Consider the following 22,503-nt stretch of genomic DNA (forward strand, 5'->3'; position numbering starts at 1 on the left):
TTTAGAGTAAGTCTCCCAAAAAAAACATGTATTCGGATAGAATCGATCACGTGTATCTTATTCGTCTTATGATGTATTGACTACATTCTTTTTATTTTGATTCAACAATGTACAAAAGATGTATAGACTCTTATTTAAATAAACAATATGTAATTGGAAACTCAGTAATTTTACCACTCGTAACACACCAATGTGTAGATGTTATTGGGTATGCCAGCTCATAACACTGGTCAATAAAAACAAAAAGCATTTTTTTCTGGCCTGGACTTTTGCAGCTGTTTTAGACTAATTTCAGGGTGCTGATTCCAAATCTGATCTCAGATTTACTCTATCACATCTCATTTTATGCTATCGGCATACCCCATTTTCATTGATTCTACCAGAAATTAACTCTGTCACTTATGATTGCAAGTTGTTGCGAGTCAGTGACTGCTTTAGTGTTAAAATATGGTGCTGTATTTTTATGATGGTGTGTTTATAATATAATTTTATGTAGATATCCACATTCATTTAATATTTTCTTTTGCAGTTTTTATTGAAATTGCAATATTTGATATCTCAAAAACCTGATGTGATAGACAAAAACTGATGCCAGATTTGGAATCAGCACCTCAAAATTACTTTAAACCCGTTGGAATACCTTATGCCAGAAAAAGTGTGTTGACCGGTGATTGCCATTCATAACGATAGCATTTCTTGCATCTGTTTTGTGGTGTTCATGGTTTTCACAGCCTTTGAAGATGCCCTGGGCTTCTTGGAGGGCAAGGAATCTCCTGCCTCCTGGAAGAAGGATCTCAGCTCAGTCCACCAGGATGACTCGGGCAGTGAAATTGGAGGTGATGAGCAGACGGTGGAGCATGAGGAGGAAGAAGAGGTGAAAGACCATTTGCCTCATTCAGTCACATCCGCAGCCTCCTCCTCCTTGTTGATAGAAGCAAGCCTACTTTGTTGGGTCACGTGATTATGGCGGATTCAACTATACTTTAATCGTGCTCTTTATTTAGTAACGCCTCTGAGTCTGTGGACTTTAAGGTCAGTTTCATTAATAAGTGTAAACTGTGCGGAGAGAAACCATCTATACGAGGGGATCAACACTGTGTTCTGCACAGAACCAAGAATGCATTTGCGGTACTTCCCTTCTCCTGGCAATCTCGCTGGTGTAAGGGTTGGGGAGCTTCAAAAGTCTGACAAGCGGTGGATTATAGCCATGTGCCACCTCTCCTTGCTGATCTGACGAATAGCCATTGCCAGCGTTACACAAAGCTTGTATGATTTACACCAAGATTTTGTATCGATTTAGTGTGTTTGTTTTGGTAGATACACTAAATATTCAAAGCACATTTTTTTATAACTTTGTTTCCAACGCAAAAATAACTTAACAAAAATAACTGTCACAAAAAAACCACTTGATTCAAATGATTTCCAATTTGCTTGGGGCAATATCTTTTGTTTTGTTGTGTGTCATTACAAGAGTTGAATTTCTGTCTTGTTAAAGGCTGAAGATGAAGAGTCTGATCCTGAAGAAAGGGATAACTTTCTTCAGCAGCTCTATCAGTTCATGGAGAACAGAGGTAATATAAATGCTGTCTTGCAATCTAGAATGTGTTCACATATAAATGTGAGGACCGTTCGTTTCACCAAGTGTTTAAACAGGTTATTTTATATTTTATTGTCGATCCTTTGTAGTCGTTACTATTAAGTAAAATGATCTACTCTTAACCAATAGACAGGGTGGAGTGGTGGTGCAGTGTTTCAAGCACTCCGCTATGAATCCGGCGACCTAAGTTTGATTCCCGGCCACGGCTAGCATCAGTGGTAAGTGATGCTTGAACCGGTTCTGGGTCCCGTCCCTTCCTCAACCCGCACTAATGAGCGTGGTGAAGTATGGCAAAACAACCCCTGCATCGGGGATGCTCTCATCCAGCAGTGGAATTTTTAAAAGGACTGCAGGATATTTGGATTATTGAGATGTCAGTCTAGCCATTTGTGCTGTAACAATGCATTGATTTAACATTGATTCTTAAACATCAATATATGCATCGAATCACATGCATAATAATTCATGCTTCCAATTTGTATGCGTTGTATGTAAATGGCTGCGTGTGACCTGCATCCACTTGAGGGTGCTAGAGTTCTCACCTGCTTAAACAAAATACACTTTCTATATTTGATGATTATCTTTCGACAATGGGGTTTGCGTCATTGTTATCGTCTTGGCTGGTTTTGACCGGAGGTTCCATGTGTGTGCTGTAGGGACTCCGATCAACAGGCCCCCAGTGCTCTGCTATAGGAGACTCAACCTGTTCAAGCTGTACAGGCTGGTGCAGAAGAGAGGAGGATCTACCGGCGTGAGTTTACACTGGCAGGCAGCCGAACCACAGTGCCACGGTTCGTACACTGGACTTGCGATTCGGAGGTCGACTGTTCAATTCCATCTCCCGGCGCGGCAGATTAAACAACTGTGCAAGTTTATTAAAATGCCCCCGGCTCAGTCTACCCAGCGGTATAAATGGGCACGCCGGAGTTAGTCAGTCGGCAGAAGAGGTGGCTAATCCCACTTCTTCCCAGACGTCTGGCCAGCCTGGAAGAGTAGGCCAAATACTATGTAGAGCTGCCTCTATTTGATGCCCGACAGCTAACTTTAACGTCAGCAAGAAATTGCAAGGACTTTATCTTACCGAACCCTCGGGTTTCCGTCGGTGGATTATTCTGGTTGTGTAACAACCAAGCTTCTGAAAATATAAATAAGGGGTCACTGACTCGGTGCCCATGTGACCACAAATATGTCAGCAAGTAAACCGCTTACTTTGAAGGAATAAGAACATGGCATAGTCTATGTTTTTAGATGTACGTCTATGTAAACATTAAGTAAGTATGTTTTAATTACATTATTTACATTTTTAGCATTATCTTTTATTTGTTTTATCTTGGCCACCATATCCCAACCCCATTACCATGGATAATTGAGCATTGGCTATAATTCTGTTTGTATGCATCATTGTCAGCCTTGCTACGCAGGCATTAGTTATTCCTCGTAAGCTCTCAAGTGTTTTAGGGTTTAATCCACTTCATGGTTCTTTTTTACAGATCCATACCCTCGTCTGTCTAAGCCACTTGGTCAATGCTCATTGCTCACGTGGTGATGCACTGAGGTTATCCACCAGCTTTAAACCACCGTCATTGCGTTCAAAATAATGTTGTCTCATGAAAATCCTGGGGTGGAGCTTTGGCACAATGGTTCAGGTACTGCTCGATTGACCGAGCGATCTGAGTTTGATTCTTGGTCACGGCTGACATTGGTGGCGAATGATATCTGAACCGGTGTTGGCTCCCCTGCCACTGCTGCCCTTCTCTAACACGTGCTGTCCAGCGTGGTGAATTATGGCCAAACATCCCCCATGGCCGACAAGGCATGGCAAAGCTAACATGCCGCAGAATATTGACAGGGATGAAAGTTATTATTTTATTACTATTAAAACTGCTGCCTCATGTAAAATAGATAATTAACCGTGGCTCAATTACCTTAATTTGGTGTTCAGTGTTTGAAGTTGGATGTTATTCAATGGGTAACACCATTCGCTGATTAAGTAACCATTCTGAATGGCTTTGTGCCTGTATCATCTCTGCAGCTGTTGTCGATCAGGTCATGGCTAAATGTGCGTGATTATATGAACGGAGTTTAGCCTAGACGGGACAGTTTTGAAAAGGTGCCTTCGTGTGTGTGGGTCCCTCTACAGATAAAGAGTGGGACCACGTGGAAGCAGGTGTACAAAGAGCTGGGGGTCCCAGTGTTAAACTCTGCTGCTTCACACAACATCAAGAGCACCTACAGGAAGTGAGTGACCTACGCTGTCTGTAATAACAGTGTGAGTGCAATTGCAGCCTCTTAAGTCGGGGGTTGGGGAGCCTGTTGACTTCGTGGCGTATGGACCCACGGCCATATAAAGCCTACCACTTGGAGGCGGCCCTCAAACGATTGCTTTTATCAATCGCTGCAATCATCTTGGTTGCATTTATCAGGTACTCGAGGGGAATGTTGTTTTTTACCTGTGTTTCTATTTTTAGCACACTTAGCCACTTGCAGTGACAGATGTGACAGAGGTCTGTCTTTAATGCGTGGGCCGGCAAAAGTATTTGATGGTCATATTCGGCTACGTATGGTGCGAAAGAAGTTCAACATAATATTCAGCTCTTGGCATGGAAAAGGTTCCCCATCGTAGCTGTAATTCACGCTGGGTATGGTTGCCTCGGAGCGTAAATGTGTGTGTGCTCACATACCTGTGCATTGGTAGACTTACACTGCAGGAGATGAGCAGCTTGAAAGTTAACGCTGTGCGCTGCACGCCCACGGATGTAGATTTCATTTTTAGAGATGCATGTAACAATTCTCGTACCTCTTGTTCTTTAGGCCAACATAAATTGTAATAATTAAATAAAAAAATGAATTAAATTAACCGGTAGCCCGAGCAAATTTTCCCTCATTCCATGGTTGAACTTGCATGTCGAGTGGTATCTGAATCGACTTCAGCAAAATAACCGTGGTAAAATGCTTAGCTAGATTGCCAGGTAACATCTGTATGTGGGTGCTACATGTAAGACAAGACTAATTTCTTGGGAGATTCCCTCCCTTTGTTTTTTTTTGACGGCCCCGTTCCTCTGATCGATTGCGGTCGCAGGTACCTCTTCGGCTTTGAGGAGTACTGCCGCTCGGTCCGCATCCGTTTCCGGAGCGTGGAGTACGCAATGGAGGCCGAGGGCCGGCAAGTCGGACGGCGCACGGGGAGGAGGAGGGAGGCGCCCGCACCCCAGCCCGACCCCGAGGAGCCATCGGCGGCAGACGAGGCCCCAATGTCCGACAAGAGAGAGGCGACGACGACGACGACGAGGAGGAGGACCAAGGCTTCTCCTGCCGCTGTTGCCTCCGAGGAAGAGTGCAGCGACGAAGGCACGGAGAAAAAGGAGGAGGAGGAGATGGATGATGGCAACGCGGCCGCAGTTGAAGAAGGAAGCGAGAAGAAGGAGGAAGAGTCGGGCATCAAGGAGGAGCCCGACGGCCAGACCGTGGCGGCGGTGGTGGCGGCAGCGGCGCCGGTCGAGGAAATGGAGGAGAAGCTCGTGGAGGTGGAGGAGAACGATGAGAGGATGGAGACGTCCGTGGCAGAGGAGGTGTCCCGCAGCGAGAGCGAAACCAACGTTGCGACCGGCAGGCTGGTCGCCAGAGCGGAGTTAAATGCGACGCCTCTGCGGGTGAGTGATTATTACAGATGTAATGTTTGCCATCTAGTGATTCTCGTGCAAGAGGTTTTTTCGGGGCTCAATCGGCTCTCCTCTAGGTTTTAAGTATATTTTGTATACCTACATTCCGTGCAATAATTTTGTCTCTTCCTAAAAATGGCCATGGTCAGCTTCAGTATGGTGACATCAATATGTGGGATGCATTTTTCTACTTTTTAAAAACATGCTAATTAATGTCGGGGCATTGAGGTGCATAGATTTTCGTACACATTTCCCCGTTGCATTTTAAGGACCTCTTATTATTTGTTCCATTTGTTTGGCCTATTACCAAATCGCCATGACCAAATGGAATGGGCCGTATCTTATCAGACCTTGGAAAGCTAACCATGGTTTAGCCTAGGATAGTGCTCGGATTGGCGGTTGTCATAGGCTGCCGTGGGGCTACCTATTGAGTAACGTAGGGCAGTGCAAAAAATCTATTGTACTGTACTTCTGTGCTTCCACATCTATGCTCCCCGCCTTCACGCCACACTAACGAGCTTGGTGAAGTATGGTCAAATAACCCCCGTGCCCCGCACGGTCGGGGGGAGACCGCATCCATCAATGGATTGAAAAAAGGGCAGTACATTTCCGCATGCACGCTGTACAATGACGCTCTTACCGTGTCTGTATGTGCATCTGTGCATTCTCAGATATACACGCAGGATTGTGCTTGTGCATGTTGAAGCGTGTGTTGTGCCCGATTTGCTCACAGGGACGCCGTCGGAGTGGCCGAATTCCCTCACCGGGCCTGCCGAAACCGACCGAGATGACCGAGACGGCCGAGACGACTGACACGACCGACACGACCGAGACGACCGAGACCACCCAGACAACCGAGACAACCGAGACAACCGAGACCACCCAGACAACCGAGACAACCGAGACAACCGAGACAACCGAGAAAACCAAGACCACCGAGACAACCGAGACAACCGAGACAACCGAGACAACCGAGACCACCCAGACAACCGAGACAACAGAGACGTGCGAGACGGAAGAGAACAAAGGCACACCGAGAGACGTTAAACCGAACGTGGAAATGACGGATGAGCGGTGGACGGGATCGGAGGGTGGTGCCAGCAGCAACGGCGGTGGCGACGGCGGAAACGCCAGCAGCACCGCAGCGACCGCCGTCGCTGCCGAGGCTGTGGACGTCCCGGACGATGAGGACCGCGAAGAGGATGACGACGAGGCCGACGATGACATGGAGGATGACGACGGAGACGAGATGTCGGAGCGGAGCGGGGAATCTGACGCCCCGGGGGTGCCGTCGATGCGCGCGGTGCACCACAGGGTGGACACTGATGAGCAAGGCGATGAGAAGTGAGTGCTTCTCCGTCGTGTCCACCACCACCACCATCGCCACGGCACAATCATCATTACCATCATCATCACCTTTCACGTTTATCATCTTCAGAATCGTCACTGTCACCATCATCATCACTGTCTGCATCATCATTGCTGTCATGGTAGTTATTGGCATTGCCAACAGTCATCGTCATCAGCAACGTCATAACATTGTGGTTAATCTCTGTACGAAAATTGTGCGGCTTGGTTCATAGGATGGGAGCCCAGGACCGGTTCAGATATCACTCGCCACTGATATTAGCCGTAGCCGTGGATTGAGCTCAGGTTGCTAAAATTCACAGTGTAGTGCATTAACTATTGCACCATCTGTGCACCCCTTTAATTTTATACCACACATTTATTGGCTTGAGGATTGCAAACCGTAATTTTATTATTGACAGAAAAGTGATATGAGCAAGACGTGTTTTGCCAATGTTGGCCATCAACCCGAAAATGAAACGATTATGATGTGAAAATAAATAAAATAAATATACATCCTTTGTGTATTGCCAGGACTACAAACACAATCTTGCTTTCAAGCTGTGTAAGATGATGGACTGAGGCAGTCTGAGGACTCCAAGCCCAATATTTCAAATCTTTTTTTTCTTATGTTGCAATATAATTACGGAAATGAATAGGTCGCTGCCGTATGCAAGTTACAAAGCGATAAACCTTGAGAGAAAATACGGGAGTGCACATAAGTGCATGTTTGGACAGTGCGAGCAGAGAGAGAGGGGAATGCACACTGTGATCACCCAAGCATCGAGGGTGGGAAACGGACGACATTTGCAGACTCTGCTACCCTAGTGAGACAGCGTCAAAGATGGCATGTTAGCTTGTCGGTGATGGGTGGCTTGATAGGTGGTATGATAGGTGGCATGGTCCTGGTTTGGCTGTGGTCGTCAGAGCCGCTGGCTGTCGTTGTAGCAGGGACTCTGATGGAGCGGACGATCTGGAGGGCTACCCGCTGGGCACGCGGCTCCAGGTGAAGTACGGCCGCGGCAAAACGCTCAAGGTGTACGAGGCGAGCATCCGCAAACGTGGCGTCGAGGCCGGGGAAATCATCTACCTTGTGCACTACTTTGGCTGGAATAGCAGGTATGTGCGACTTGCAAGTGTGCGCCTCTGGGTTGATGTGTGTGGGTTGATGTGTGTGGTTTGATGTGTGTGGGTGGATGTGTGTGGGTGGATGTGTGTGGGTGGATGTGTGTGCATGGATGTGTGTGCATGTGTGTGCATGGTTTTAGCCCACAACCACCCTCTTGTGTGCTGTGTTGGCCTAAAAAGCTGCTCGCTAATAGCACTTGCTCTTTGTCTTGTGCAATTGCGCATCCATATGTGCGTGCAGGTGGGTGTGTGGGGGCATGTCGGTGTGTATGTGCAGGCTTAGGTGTGTGCCAATACAGGGACGTGTCTGTGTGTGTGTAAATATTTGTGTTCCTTTGTGCACCTGAGTGTGTGTACATATGTGCGTGTGTAAGTATGGCAGAAGTAGTCGAGCAATGGTGAAGCACACTGTCCTGTGATCTCAGCTACCTGGGTCAATAATGGCAAAAGTTAACTAAATCTGTCCTGAGCCTCCTCGAGGTCATCTGTTCATCTTTTGCAGTGTGAAAACATCATCATTGGGGGGGGGGGGGGGTACTGACCATTACCCACCACACCCCCCTTGTATGCCAATGCTTGTCTCTTCATAGGTGCTCGACCAGCAGCACTTGCCCCATTAGTTAGTCTTTAAACTTTGGGTGATCCTTTTGCGCAAGCTTGAATGTTACTTTTTTTCACTTTGCCATGTCACGTAATTTACACGCAAATTTGTGTTTTGAGATGAAGTTTTAAAGGTTGACTATTTTATACCTGAATTTAACATCGAGTGTCATTGTTATTTTTCGGAGTGTTTTTTTTTACCTCTTGGCTGATTTTAACAGGTATGACGAGTGGATTAGGGCCGACAGGATTATTCGGCCCATTGATAAGAATGTTCCCAAAATAAAACATAAAAAGAAAATAAAGGTGAGATTTTACACAACTTTCCTGCCCCGGTTTTTGTTCAATTATAATAGACATTTTAAGACGTAACTTTGATTTCCTGTTATTTTGCCTTCTATGTGAGGGGAATTTTTTCTTAAAAGTAACAAAAAAAACACGCGCGATTTGATGCCCGCTTGTTTACGTTATCCGCAGCACAAGCATGACAAGGAGGAAGAAAAGGGGGGCGAAAAGCAAGAAGAAAAGGCCCTCACGCCGGCACGCCGCGGACGCCCTCCTTTACACGCAGCCAATCGCGTGCCCGGGTCCGGTGTCACGAGGACCCCCTCGAGAACCCTGGGCAGTGGCGGCCGTGGCAGTGCCCGAAGCACTCGCAGCACGCCAACGTGGGACTCGCCCAGCGATACGTCGGAAGGTAAGACAATTGGGATCGTGAGAAAAATTGTCCGTCGCTTAGAAATATTTAACATTTCAAATGCGTACATTTTATCAATATTTATTCTTAAATGCTTTGCCACAGAAGGTTAAGAGTGTTGTTACGTGAGCTATAGTGTCCGTCTGTCTCTATGTCCATCTGTGACGGTGATCCGGTATGAATGAGACTTTCACAAAGTTGCGTGGCCCGTGCTCCCCCAAGCAGAGCTGCCCTCCGAGCCACGTTGTCTCATTGCGGCATACAAATGTCGCACGAGCACGACTGTTATTTGCGCGAATTATTTGCGTTGAAAATCATTACAGAAGCCATGCGTACGCACGATTTTTCTCCCTCGTTTAATAACCAATGTTTTGCAGGACATTTGAGGAGGCATCGTGGACGTCAAACCGCTACAGAATCAGAGAAAGGCTCAAATGGTGAGTACTTATTTTCTTAATTCAATGTCATTCTTTTTCCCCCCTGTCATGAGCAAAATGTGTGTCTGCTCTTGAATATCCCGGGGTAATGACGCCGCTCGCCTCTAATCCAACACTTTGGAGATAAGGGATACATGACGATGTCAATTTAAATATCATCTAAACGTGACCACATCTCAAGATACTGTACAGAAGAGGTGGGCATATTTATTTAAAAGAGAGAGGCAGTTGGTCATAGGCCATGGTGAAAAAGATATGGATGAGTTAATCTCTCCTATATGTCATGATTTTTGATTTATTAAGAAAATAAATACATTTCTGGTCCATGTTTACAAGCTTTGAAACCAAACCACATTTGATTGTCATAACCCTTAATTTACGCTCGTGTTGAATGTATACCACACTTCCGATTAGCGCGGTTGGCTACGTACTGCGTGAAAGAAGTTCAACGTACATATATTCGTTGCTCAGCATGTGCCAGTAGTGAAGGCATGGAATATGAACATGGGAACATGGGAATGTGTCTGCGATGAACATTGTCGTGCGTGCCCAGACTCGGGGAGTTCCATGGATGACAGCGAGACGGAGGAGGATTATTCCACGACAGGCTCAGTGTCGCAGGATGGCGGCGGAAGCCGCAGCTCCCGTGGGCCCTCGGAGGGCGGCCCCCACAGAGCCCGCTACGCCGAGGATGGCGCCAGCGCGGCCTCCAGCGAAGCCGGCACCGCCGCGACGGACGCCCGGGGGTCGAGCGCCGAGAGCGGGAACGCCAATCGCACAGAGGAGGAGGAGGAGGATGACGATGATGAGGACGAGGAGGAGGTGATTACCGCCGAGGTGCGCACGCAAGTCCCGGCCTTGAACTGTGCCTGCTCCGAGGCTGAGCCGACGGAGGTCGTGGAGAAAGCCGATCCGTCTGACGAGCCGGCTGTGAAAAATGAAGTTGAGGTCGAGGCAGAGAGCGAAACACAGGAAGAGAAGGTGCCAGAAAAGGTGCAGGAGAAGGTGGAGGAGGAAAGTGACGTAAGGGCTCTCGACATAGATGATGCCCCTGATGCTCCGTCTCTCACGGAGGACGAGAAGAGCCTTGCGCTCATTGAAACGTCGGCCCAGGTCGTGTCTGCCAAGGGTCAAGAAGAAACTGAATCTGAGGTTGCGGCAGCCAAATGTGAAAAAGAAGAGGATTTGGAATCGAAGCTGCTGTGCCGCGAGGAGTTTTCTGACATTTTGGACGACAAGCGGGACAGCGAAGATGAGCGAGCTCCGTGTAAAGAGGAGGCCGTTCAGAAGAAGACTCCAAAGGAAGAAAGGAGGGGGAAAAGGAAAACGGATCAAAGCACAGTTGCCAAAAACCCCGTCAAGAAACCTCGAGGGGCTATCCTGGACGATGAGAAAGTGAACCGCAACAGCATTCCAAGTGAAGATGCCAAGATGCCGCTCTTGGAGGAGGAACGGGAAAATGTCTCCGATCCGAGTGATGTCGGGCCGGAGAAGCCACCAGAATCGGGAGTGGACGAGAGCCCTCCGAAACTCAACAAGGCAGGCGGCGGCGCCAAGGCAGCCGACCAAACGGCACAGGCGAAGCAAGTGACCTCGCTGTCCTGCGTGAAGAAAGCGTGCGCCGAGGAGAAGCAGGCGGGGGAGGAGAGTGGCGTGGGCGCGGACGCCGCTTGCCCGTCGTTGCCGGTTTCTCCTGCTCACGTGCGGGGAAGCTCCCCGCCGAAGAAGCGCGTGTTTGTGTCGCCGCCCCAGTGCGGCGTGCTGGGCCTCTCGGCTGGCCAGGACTCGCCCCTAGAGGTCGTTGGCGACGAGAAGGACAGCGTGGATGAACCCCGGGCGGACGACAAGGTCACCACGGAGGTGGACACGCCCGGCGTGATGGTTACGGAGTCGGCCTCCACCAGCGCTCACGAACCCGAGGCTCAAATCGAAGACGCTGTAGACGTCAAAGAAAGCGGCGACGGTTTGTCTGAGAGCACGGGGACTCGGAAAGCTGACGAGCCCTTAACCGCGGCACAGGATGAAACGAGCGCTCCGAGTTCCGCCTGCGCAGACGAGCAAGAGCAGACCACTGACGAAGACAGCAAAAACTCTAGCGGCGGCACTGAACCCGAGAGCCGCAGCGACGCAGCCGAGAGTGAGAAGGAAGACTCGAGTCCCACGAATGGCCAAGAGGCCGGTAAGCAGAACTGGGAGGTCCGGGATGACAGCGGCTTCACCAGCTCCGCGGCGGAGACATCCCCGCCGGCTGACGCAAGCGCAGCCACGCCCGCAGTCGCGCCCGCAGTCGTGCCCGCAGTCGCTGTCTCGACGGCTCCATCTCCCGTGGCATCCCCGGCAGCCGTGGTGGTGGTGGCGGCAACGGAGACAGCGGGGCGCCCGCGGGAGGCTTCCCCCCCGCCACCGCCGGCACGCGAGACGACGACGACGACGACGATGGGCACGTCGTACGGGCGACGCGACGTGACCGGTGCCAGCTCCAGCTCGAGCAACACTCCCGAGCCAGAGCCACCACAGAGAGGTGAGAGGATGGAGACTCCAAGGGGGGGGGGCAGTGTTGTATGTGTTTTGAGTTGTGATAGGTCGCGTGTAAAAAAAAAAATTGCCAGTTATTTATACACGTCACGATGAGCCATGGCTTCGCCGCCACCTCGATGAAGGCCTCCCAATAGGAGCATCATCGTTCATGGTACTGCGGTGCCTGAAACCCATCTCACTATCTGCACGTGAACTGCTCTCATCACTTCATCTCCATGGTGGCTGTCCTCTGGGGCTATGTTCTCTCCGTTGGCTGCCATTCCATTGCCAGTCTCCCCTGTCAGATATTCCTTCTGGTGCCTTCTCAATTCAGTTTTTTTTGTCAATGCCTTTGCTTCTAATCGGTGTCATAGCAGGTAATATGCACCGATTTAGTACTTCTTTAAGCACATTGTAGGATGCTTTTCATTTTCAAGTTAAGTTTTTCAAAAACACTCCATCCTGTTCTTATCCGCCTACTGTTTGTATCATTTTTAAACCAACCCACCTTCAATAACTGTGCTAGTTGTACGTAATCTTACGTCTTGTTTTACAGTTCTTTCCCTTCAACAGATATTTTTGTGTATCAATTTTGTTTTGCTCATTTATTGAATAAGTTAAAGATGGAGCACTCTCTTTACTTACTCACAACACTGCTCACGGCAAGGGCCTCCACTAGAGGGAGTTCGAGACAGCCCCTCCTAGAGAATATCTTGGACTACCTTCCAGACATCTGTAAAGAAGTGGAAGTGCCCACGCTTTAGCCGACCACATGTGAGCTGACGATCGACTAACTGTGGTGAACCCATGTACACTTCTGGGTGGATAGAGGCTGCAGAGGGATTTAAGAAACTTGCACCGTTGTTTCAACTGCATCACCCGGAGAACGAATCGAACCAGCGACCTCTAGATTGCAAGTCAAGTGTGCTCACCATTACACCACTTGTGCCAGCATAATTTATTGTTTACCTGCAGTCAACAACGTGCATTAATTCATTCAAACTTAACTATGATTCTACGTTGCCCGGTGGGTGTGGGGGGGTGGTGGTGGTGGTGGTGTGTCCGCACGACCCCTTGCAGAAATGCTGCGCGGCGAAGTCGTGAGCTTCAAGCCTTCGTTTCACCAAGTGGACGCGGTGCCCCGGGGCGGACCGGCCACGTGGGGCATCTCCGTGCGCATGGGCTCCAGGCGGCGGGTGTACGTCGCGGGACAGAAGCGTGCCAAGGTTGGCGCTGCTGCAGCGGCCGCCGCCGCCGCCTCCGTCGCCGCCGCCAAAAAGCCGCGACTGAGCCCGAAGCACACGAGGAACAGCCCGAGAACGGAGCGCCACAGAGTCGGTAAGAGCGACGCGAGCGCAGGCACGGTGGTGGTGGTGGTGCTGGCCGTGTAGCCGTGTAACGATGTAACGGTGCACCATTCCATCGACTAGGGCCACTTGTTACGTACGCACATATGTTGAACTTCTTTAGCACCGTACGTAGCCAACCATGCGGAGGTGCGGATTACACTCGCAATGTGTGCGTTGAATCGTGTGTGTGTGTCGGTGGGTTCAATCGGCCAATCAATCTTTATTTTCCGTGCCAGCATCGCCCTGGGTAAAGTAGGCGTCAGTGCAGATTGCAGCAAAACGGGCATGGTGCAGCGATAGCAAAACGAATGCCAGATCAAGCCGCTGCTGGCCGCAAGGCATCCCCACTAGAGCGAGCTTTAGAAAGCTCCTCTAGTAGAATTGTGTGTGTGTAAGAATCGGCAATTTGTGAGTCAGAACACGGAGCAACCACTGCTGAGATTCTGGGTTTGAATCGAGGGAAGCCAATCGTGGCCCCTTCCGCCAACCGTTTGGTGAGCAAGTAAATGTCGGTCTGCACCGTTAAACAATAACGGTTGTGAAGTTTAACGAGTTGACGATCTCAATCCAGTTACCAATGGCTGCACCAAAACATTTGAATCCGTTCCATTTTTTTTCATGTAATTAAGCATACTTGAGGTCTGAGAACCAACAAATATTTGGTTTTATAGCAGGGTATGTGGAAACATGCATCACCTATTAATAATAATAATAAGAGCCAGTTAAAGTGACATACATATTTCCGTGGTGTAATTGTATCGATCGTTCTCTAGCATGGGATTATGCACTGCTTTCTGTGAGAGTTGCAAATGCTGCACACACAAAATCCGTGTCGTGATGAATGAGGTATGAGGACAGTGGACGTTACTAGAGAATAGACGCGGGTTATACGCACGTGGAGAGAGAAAATCCAAGCAGCCAGACACATGCACCAATAGGACTTTCTGCTTTAAAGAAGAGTGAAACTTACAGCAATTTTTTAATATTATTAGGGGAGAAAAACATTAACATTTTTTACTCTTGGTCCATGGCAATAGGAATTTTTTTTCCTGTTCTTGCGAATGATAATAAGCAGGATTTAACATCCACTTGGCTCATGGACGAAACAAAATAAGACGTGAAAACTGAGACGATACAAATAAGCTGCTAAAAATGAGACAAAATAAACTAAGAAAATGAAATGAAAGAGTCGATATTTGAATTGAATCACAGCCACGAATCATAACGCTTTGAATCAGTCAGAGAGGTGGGGGGGGCAGTGAAGCATTCCATGACTGACCAATACCAGTGTAACAAGTAAGGGAAATCATGCATAGGCAGGGTTTATTTAATGCATTCCAGCAAGCATTTGTTTTCAGGAATACTTAATTAATTGTTGGGGCAAAAACGCATTTGCAAATTTACAAATAGTATTTTATGCTATGGTTTTGGGTCTACAAGTTTTGGGCAACAATTTGATGAATTTGGCCGGTCTTCCAAGAGGGCAAGTCCCTAACAGCAACACGTTCTTATACGACATCTCAGTCCGTGTTCGATCGTCTGTACGAGAGTTATCGGGTCCCCCTCTCCCGCAACGGATGGACGGAGATAACAACAATAATAAAAGTACACTCCACCCTTTCCAGCCTTCCGTTTAAAAACGCTTCTCGCACGTCGACGACGCAGGCCAGAGCAGCGACAGCGAGGAGCTGCCGCAGAACGAGCCGATGGGGGGCAAGAGTGCGGCGTCGCATGGCAAGCACGCGGCCGCCGGCGCGGCGAGCAGGAGCACCCGAGCCGCGCGCTCTCCCCCGGGGGGCTCCCCGCCGTCCCTGCCGCTGGCAGGGACCGCCCACGGCCGATCGGGCGGTGAACGCGGGGCCGGGGAGAGGGTGGGACGACCGCCGCGCCTCAGCCTCCAGATCGGTATGCTGCCGCTGTCGTGCGGCTGACCGCGGCGGAAAGTCGAAGCTTTTTTTTTTGCCCTTTCCTCTGCTGAATCTCGGAACGCGCAAACGGTTAGAGCCGTTGTTTTCTAAAGGCGTACCGCAGAGAACTGCAGCAACGTGAGCGCATTGTATGGAAGCTGGGGCCAAACTGCGCCACACGCCCTCCCGCATGGCTTTGTGGTACGTCTTCAGGTCGGAAGACGTACCGATAAAGTTGTTAGTTTTAAGGGACTTGCATCCTTTGAGTGACCAGCTTGAAATAAGCTTGACTGGTAACACGTGAAAGGTAAAGTTTATGCAAGGATGTGGCTGTTGATCTCATACGCGTATATAGCGTTTGTGTCTGCACTGTGTGGGGAGCGGTAGTGTAGCGGCCAACACCAGTGACGATTATCTGAATCGGTCCGTGTCTGCTACTCGGTCGACTCGGCCTCAAATGAGTACCTGGTGCGGTGTGTAAACATCACCACTGGGGAGACAAAGGCGGCTGAGCGTGGTGCTGGCCACCCACCCCCTCGTGTGCTGTGCCGGCCTTCATAAGTGCTAACAGCATTTGCCCCAACAGTCTGTTAAGGCTTTATGGGGGGGTCTTTGTTTCGTATGCTTATTAGCATTTCTCATTTCTCTAGAACTGGTGGGGATGAGCGGCGCGGAGAGGATCTCGTTCCTGCAGGAGCGCCTGCAGGAGATCCGCACGTACTACCTGTCCCTCAAGACCGAGGTGGCCACCATCGACCGGAGACGCAAGAAGCTCCGCAAGAGGGAGCGCGAGGGTGAGCCCCGTTTACACCCCCATCGCACCACATTTGCCAACGTCAGCACATCCACTGCTCCACCGCTTGAACTGACTGCAGGACCACATCCAATGCAGCATCTCTTCTTCTGCTGCTGCTGCACCACTTTCACTGCTGCACCACAATGTCAACTGCAGAACAACGTCAAGTGGAGCACCACATCCAATGCAGCGTCTCTTCCACTGCAGCACCACATTTATCAGCCGTGGCACATTCATCCGCAGGAGCACGTGCACCTGCAATACATCATCCACATGAATGTTTATATTTGGTTAAGCAATTATGTCAAAATGGCCTTAACCACGAGGTTTCCTGTACTGTCTGCCAGAGAAAAGGAAAGGGGAGAAGAGAGGGAGTTGAGTTGACGGCAACAGGGAAATAGTAAAATACTCGCACTCGCGTACAGGTGTCTGGGTCAAAGCTCAGGCATGTGGGGGAAGCTCCTCATAAATATGGGTTTGTAAACGTGTGTGCATCTACCAATGTGACACCGCTTTTATATCAGCAGTGCCACATCCACTAGAGCGATCACCTTCTGCTTGGGGCACCACATGCTTGTTGTGTGTATGTTTTTTTTGTTTGTATTAATCCTGCCTTCTTTCGGCAGCTACGAAGTCACTGACGTCATCCGAATCGTGCACAGGATCCCTGTCACCGGCCCGGCCTGCCCTGGCGTTGGAGCTCAGCTCGTAGCCGCGGCGTGTCGTCGCTGGGATATGCGAAAGGAACAAAAAACTCTTTAGAAGTGACCGTATCAAACGACGACAGCAACAACTATATCTATGTGTGTGTGTGTGTAGCATTTCGGGTGCGTGGTTCGTTGTTGCCAGAGACGGTTATCAGTGCCGTGGATTCTTTCACGGAACGTGCTGGAAAGTTAAGTTAAGGTTCAGAACAGCCAGTTCATTAAAATGTGACGGTGACAACGCTACGTTTTCATATCGCGCTCATGACGCCGGGGGGTGTCACCGGGAGCGCTTTACATCCACGTCTAATTTAAAACATTTGAAAGAGGGGACCCCCCACCAGTGGCAGCTGTGTCCCCTTGTGGGCACAAGGTGACTTCAGCACCTGGCTTGCAAACGGGCATTAGTCTGCCAAGTATGAGGGTGATGATTGCTTTGTGTAATCCCAATCGCGGTAGGTGGCAGAGATGAATTCAAAAGGGAGCGTTGTTGTGGGCGTCTGTGTACGTGCGTGGTGTGTGTGTGTGTGCGTGTACGTGTGATGTGTGTGCCATGTGCATCCTTCAGAGAAGGTGGTGCAAATAAGCAAACAGCCTCCAGCCAACGACAACCTGTTTCACCCGGTATGAATATGGCTGTCCCAACTAAGAGCGCGGAACAAACGGTGACGCAAAAGCTGTGCAAAGCAAAAAAAAAAGGCCCCTTTCCCTGGTTAATGCTACTGTGCGAAAGCTTTTTAAATAAAATGTGACATTTTTATCACGGTGGAACAAAACGGCCACGCAAGTGTTTAGTTGGTGCTCTGTCGCCTTCGAAACGTTCCATTGCGAGCGGTTCTTTGTGTTCGTGTGCACCTTTTGCAACTGCCATGTTTGATTTTAGTGGGGGGGGAAATCAAGGCAAAGTGTGTCTTCCTGATTACGGTGTGTTTGTATATGTATACAATGTGCAGCTTGTGGGTAAAGCGTTATGGCAGCTTCGTAGCCTTACCCGAAGACGAAACTTAAACCAAAAGTGTGCACACTGCGATTTCGGACGGCACCCATGGAACATTTTACACGCATTAAAGTATGGATTCTTATACACTATTTATACCCTAGTATTTATACAAACCAGTCTGGAAGCTAATTATATGAACCTTACATTTCTGAGGCTTACAAATTTGGTTAAATATAGATAGTTGGGGAAATTAAATGACACATCGCAAAATCCCGCGTGTTAAATGAAATGCGTTTTGGTTGCTTGATGCACTGAGATTCAGAATTGTTTTAAAAAGTTTGTTGAATTTTTTTAAATATCTAAAGTGCCACTGACCATTTTGGCTTAGTCTTAATGTGTTGCCTCTTTTGCAATTAAGACCAAATAGCAGAATATTTAACAGAATAGTATTTTTCCCATAATTCATGAGCCTAATGTTCAAAGCATGTGTTTTTATCCTAAGTTCTCAAAGCCATAATTCATCCCGTTGTTTACGTTGTTCCAAAGCTTGGATTTGTTCATTAAAATAACACGCAATTTATCATGTACTGCAGTAGATTGTAGTCCGAACGTATGTAGGCTTTTTTTTAAACATGTACTTTTTAATTGTTCAGAGTACCCGCTTACAAGTACCGATACTTCACCATCAACCCGTGTGCGTTCGTGTAAGCGTAGGAATTTCGGGGAGTGAAATGGTGACAATGAAGTGCTCATAAGTAGATCAATTAATTTATGAAATTGTATTTTTTAGCAGTTTATTTTTTGCGGTCCTCAGAGCCTGCTGGGTCTTATCGCGACGCGTTATTTGAATGCACTGTCGGCCTCTCAGATTCGTAACGACGTGCCGCGTCTTAGGGCATCCGGGTTGGTGTAAGGTGCCATCGGCAAACGAACCTAGTCAGGACACCGCAGCTGTTTTGCAAAACCCAAAACGTTACCAAAAAATAACACACAACTCAGATTGTTTGCATTACCAGGGTTCATTACTACCAACGATGCTTTATAAATGCATCGTTAATCCTTACAAAACCCAAAGTTCGCTGCATTTCAGTCACGGTATGCCGATAAGGAGTGGCATATGCACGGTCTCTACATTTCTGTCCGGTTTTCGTCGTGTTCTGCTCCGTTGATGTTACTGAACCATCTCTTGGTTTTATCACCCCAAGGTGCATTTTCCGTTCTTCTACAGGGTCCGGCACTTCGAGTGACTATCAGAACCACACGCCATGCCACCCATCCCCTTTTATTATCTGAAAACCGGCCTGAAAGCAATTATTTTGATACGTATAAGTATAAAAAAAACAAAAAAAATCAATTCTACAAAATTTATGACTTGAAAATGTTTCTCTTTCTATGGAGAAATGGTTTGATACATTTATTAAAAAAAAGTTATGAGAGATGTAAATGAACATTTTAACTTGCCTACGGTGAAATCTACTATAACGCATATTTATTCTAATAACGGTATACGTGTGTTGTTAGTGGTAGGGATTTTTTTCATGATGCTGTGCCGAGTATTATGTGGCTTTTTTCAGGTTCTTCCACGTCTTAGTATTGCATGTCCGCTTGTGCATGAAGCGCCATAGAGAGAGGTGGTCGAACATAGCCGGTTTTCACATCGTGTTGTGGACAAAGCCTGAACTATTCTGACATCAGTTGTTAATGCAAAAAAAAACCATTGTACTTAATCGATGTGCCCAAGTCATAGTTTTCAAATAAAACTATACTTAATCATACAAGAGGCCAAGTGGGGTATATATGACTTGTAAATAATAGTTTAAACTAGATTTTTTGTAAAAGGCCGGACGTCCAAGATAGCATTCATAACATATTTATCTAAATGTTGCGTCTGTTTCGATTACGGCATGACATTAAAACTGGGGAACTCCCAGAAAAGTTTTTTCAATAAATTGCCTTCCCAGTTAAAAAAAAAATACACTTGCAAAGTAGACAAGAATGCAATGACAGTATGGTATAGATTGAGGGCTTTTATTAACAATTCGAGCAGCCAAAGGCATGAGAACGTAAGGGTATTAAATTTAGTGGCGAGTCTGTGTGCTGTATACAGACGGACACATGCTTGAGATGATGCCTGCAGTGAACAGACTTAAGGAACCGTGGGACGTTTTAATTTTTTTGCAAGCAGGTTTATTATAGCCAAGACAAAAAAAATGTTCACGTTTTTGTACTATCATTGTATACTGTGATTTTGATGGAATTTCGTTGCTAGTTTTTTTACTGGTTTTGGTTCATTTTTTTTCATCGCGTACGATTTTCAGGTCGTTGATGATACAAGCATTTGTTTTCCTTCCATGGTGCGTACAGCAGAAGAGATCCACAATGGTACTTAAGCCAGACCTTTTAATCTTTGAAAATGCAGTTTGTAAACGAGTTTTAACGGTGCGTGTACTCGAATGAAGAGATAATGGGATTGTTTCATTTGCAGTCGGCGCTTGCCAACATGCTTTCTCATGCCTAGTCTCCCTCATGGGAGATGACAAGAGTGTCTTTATAGCTGATTGTACCATTTCCTCCGAAGCCACGGGCCAGAATTGTGACTTTTGAGCCAATGAGAAAGAAATGTTGTGCCTCTGTAGAATGCGAAGTCGTAGAGTGTTGTGATCCGTTTGTATTTAAAGAGTGGGGGCGGGGGGGGAGTTTATATATGGTAGGTGATTGAAACAATACTGTAATTGCAGTGCAATAGGCTTTTGTTCAAGAGAGAATGATATTAAGTCACACATTGTGGGCTCTGGAAGTATAGAGATGGTGGCATATTGTTTGAGTAAATAAAATCAGCAATATACAGCACCGCAATGTATTTTAAATAAACATGTACAGTATAAACCAGCAGACGATGGACATTTGCAAAAAAAAACCCAAAACGTTGTATTTTTATGTACATTATGACATATGAACCGAATGTGCATTTGAAACAATCCTTGTTGTAATCAGTGTTTCGACTTTGAATGGTTGCTATATTAAATGTGGTTCCCCCCCAATGCGACAAAGTAATATCAGCTTGGGACGTGTTGTTTTGCTGTCGTTGAGATGAACGCATTAATTTAGTAGATTCTAGTAACGTTTTCTCTGCAGCGTACGACATATTTGTAACGAGCGTAGGTTCATATTAAGCACAATACATATAATTTTTAAAAAATACATTTATAATTCCTGCTGTAATCGGGAATAGCTTAACTTATCAGTACACGAAATAAAAAAAAAGAACGAGATGACATTGTGTCGATGCGACTCGCGTTTATTCAGCGCCGTGATTCGCTTGCACTTGCCACCAGAGGGCGCCAACGCGATTTCTCTGGTCACCTGGTCCACGTGGATTTGTGAGTGCTCCAGTTGGTTTTGTTCAACCAGGCGAGTTGTTCAATGACGGCAACAAGAGCATATCTGTCAACCCCTTATCAGTGCCATACCTTATTACACACCAATTCAGACCATGTTGGTCACCCCGTGTCATACATCTAAACGTTCAAACTTCAAAGTCCCATCACAAGGGAGAAACAAACAAATTGACACCTTTTTTGCCCGTAATGAAACGGCTGTACGCCGTATGGACCTGTAAATGCATTTTTCCTGTACAAGAATACGGGTAAACCGTATGGATTGACAAGTATGCAAGAGGCCCTCTGTTTCCACTCTTGTTTCACATCTGCAATGTATTCTCGCGAAGTCTGACTCAAAAAAAAGATATATCTCTACAATTCACCCGGAATCAATCGGGTTTGAGCGTGTATAGTGATGGGTTGGGTGGCCACGATGCATCAAAATACGTGCCGTGGGTTTTTACAGGGCCACACGCTGTCAGACGAGGGCAGTGCAACAACATGTACTGTAGTTTGCTCCCAACGTCTATGCTCCCCGCCTTCACACCACCCGACACGAACCAGCATGGTGAATGATGGACCAGGCGCGATCAGAATCGGTGTCTACATTTGTATTGAAGGAATCCGATACGCTGTGAAGCTCGTTTTTCACATATGTCCAGCACACGGGCGGGTCCGCAACGCTACATCGACAAGAAATGCAACGAAGGGTACACGAGTAAGATAGAGAAAATGTAATCAAGACAATCATGAATATAAATTAAGCGTGGAAGTACAAATTGCACTCGGTACATTCCTGCACATTTGTCAATTTGAGCGCAGGCTGACAATCCGCACGGCGTGGGGAAAGAGGTCCTCGTTCAGCAGTTGATTCACAAAAGGGCCGCACTTTTACACAGTGCAGCAATTCGTGCGGTGGTGCGGGGGGGTATGAGCTGTGCATGCTCGCCGTCGACTCTGTTCCGCACCGACCACGGAGGGAGACGCATACCGGCACCACCACTCCCGTATTTGTGATGCACTCCGCGTTTTAACAATCCCGCCTCCCACCGGGGGTATTTTAACCGCAGCATTTCCGCTCCATGCACGCGGTAAACATTCGGCAGCTGCAGTGAATTTAGTTGTGGCATCGCTGAGCCACGCGCACCGACAAGCCCTGACCACCGTTTTTTTTTAAACCTTCATCTCTCCCCCGGTTTAACCGAGCTATTGTCTATAGTCTATAAAATGAACAAGCAGACACTCCGCCTCATTCACACGTGCCCCCTTCACACAACCAAAGCAAGCACCAATACACGAGTGTGTTTTACACATCCCATCGGCTGCACGTTTTCTGAGCAGGAAAGTCTGGACCGGTTTCTGATTTCAATGACTCGTCAGGCTTGCTTGTCCCAAATGCTGGTGAACTGCCAGATGTTTATACTGTATATCGGCAAGGATCCTCG

At 47.7% G+C, this 22,503-nt stretch overlaps 1 protein-coding gene across 3 annotated transcripts in view; it reads left to right on the forward strand.

The window, feature by feature from the left end:
* Positions 1-22,503, forward strand: part of LOC144943122 (uncharacterized) — a 42,856-nt gene that overhangs the window by 15,174 nt on the left and 5,179 nt on the right. Inside the window, exons 11-25 of one of the 3 annotated variants that reach the window (XM_078870318.1) lie at positions 732-874; positions 1,496-1,571; positions 2,254-2,348; positions 3,738-3,835; positions 4,677-5,247; positions 5,990-6,600; positions 7,552-7,722; positions 8,553-8,637; positions 8,809-9,028; positions 9,406-9,465; positions 10,019-11,986; positions 13,063-13,320; positions 14,997-15,236; positions 15,889-16,032; positions 16,661-20,916. In XM_078870318.1, coding sequence (XP_078726444.1) covers positions 732-874; positions 1,496-1,571; positions 2,254-2,348; positions 3,738-3,835; positions 4,677-5,247; positions 5,990-6,600; positions 7,552-7,722; positions 8,553-8,637; positions 8,809-9,028; positions 9,406-9,465; positions 10,019-11,986; positions 13,063-13,320; positions 14,997-15,236; positions 15,889-16,032; positions 16,661-16,746 — 4,826 coding nt within the window. In that variant the 3' untranslated portion in view covers positions 16,747-20,916. Of the gene's footprint in view, positions 1-731; positions 875-1,495; positions 1,572-2,253; positions 2,349-3,737; positions 3,836-4,676; positions 5,248-5,989; positions 6,601-7,551; positions 7,723-8,552; positions 8,638-8,808; positions 9,029-9,405; positions 9,466-10,018; positions 11,987-13,062; positions 13,321-14,996; positions 15,237-15,888; positions 16,033-16,660; positions 20,917-22,503 lie in introns of those variants that run through there. The other 2 variants (XM_078870320.1, XM_078870321.1) reach the window with 2 other exon arrangements.

This window comes from Lampetra fluviatilis, chromosome 30, assembly GCF_964198595.1.
Source record: "Lampetra fluviatilis chromosome 30, kcLamFluv1.1, whole genome shotgun sequence".
NCBI lineage: Eukaryota > Metazoa > Chordata > Hyperoartia > Petromyzontiformes > Petromyzontidae > Lampetra > Lampetra fluviatilis.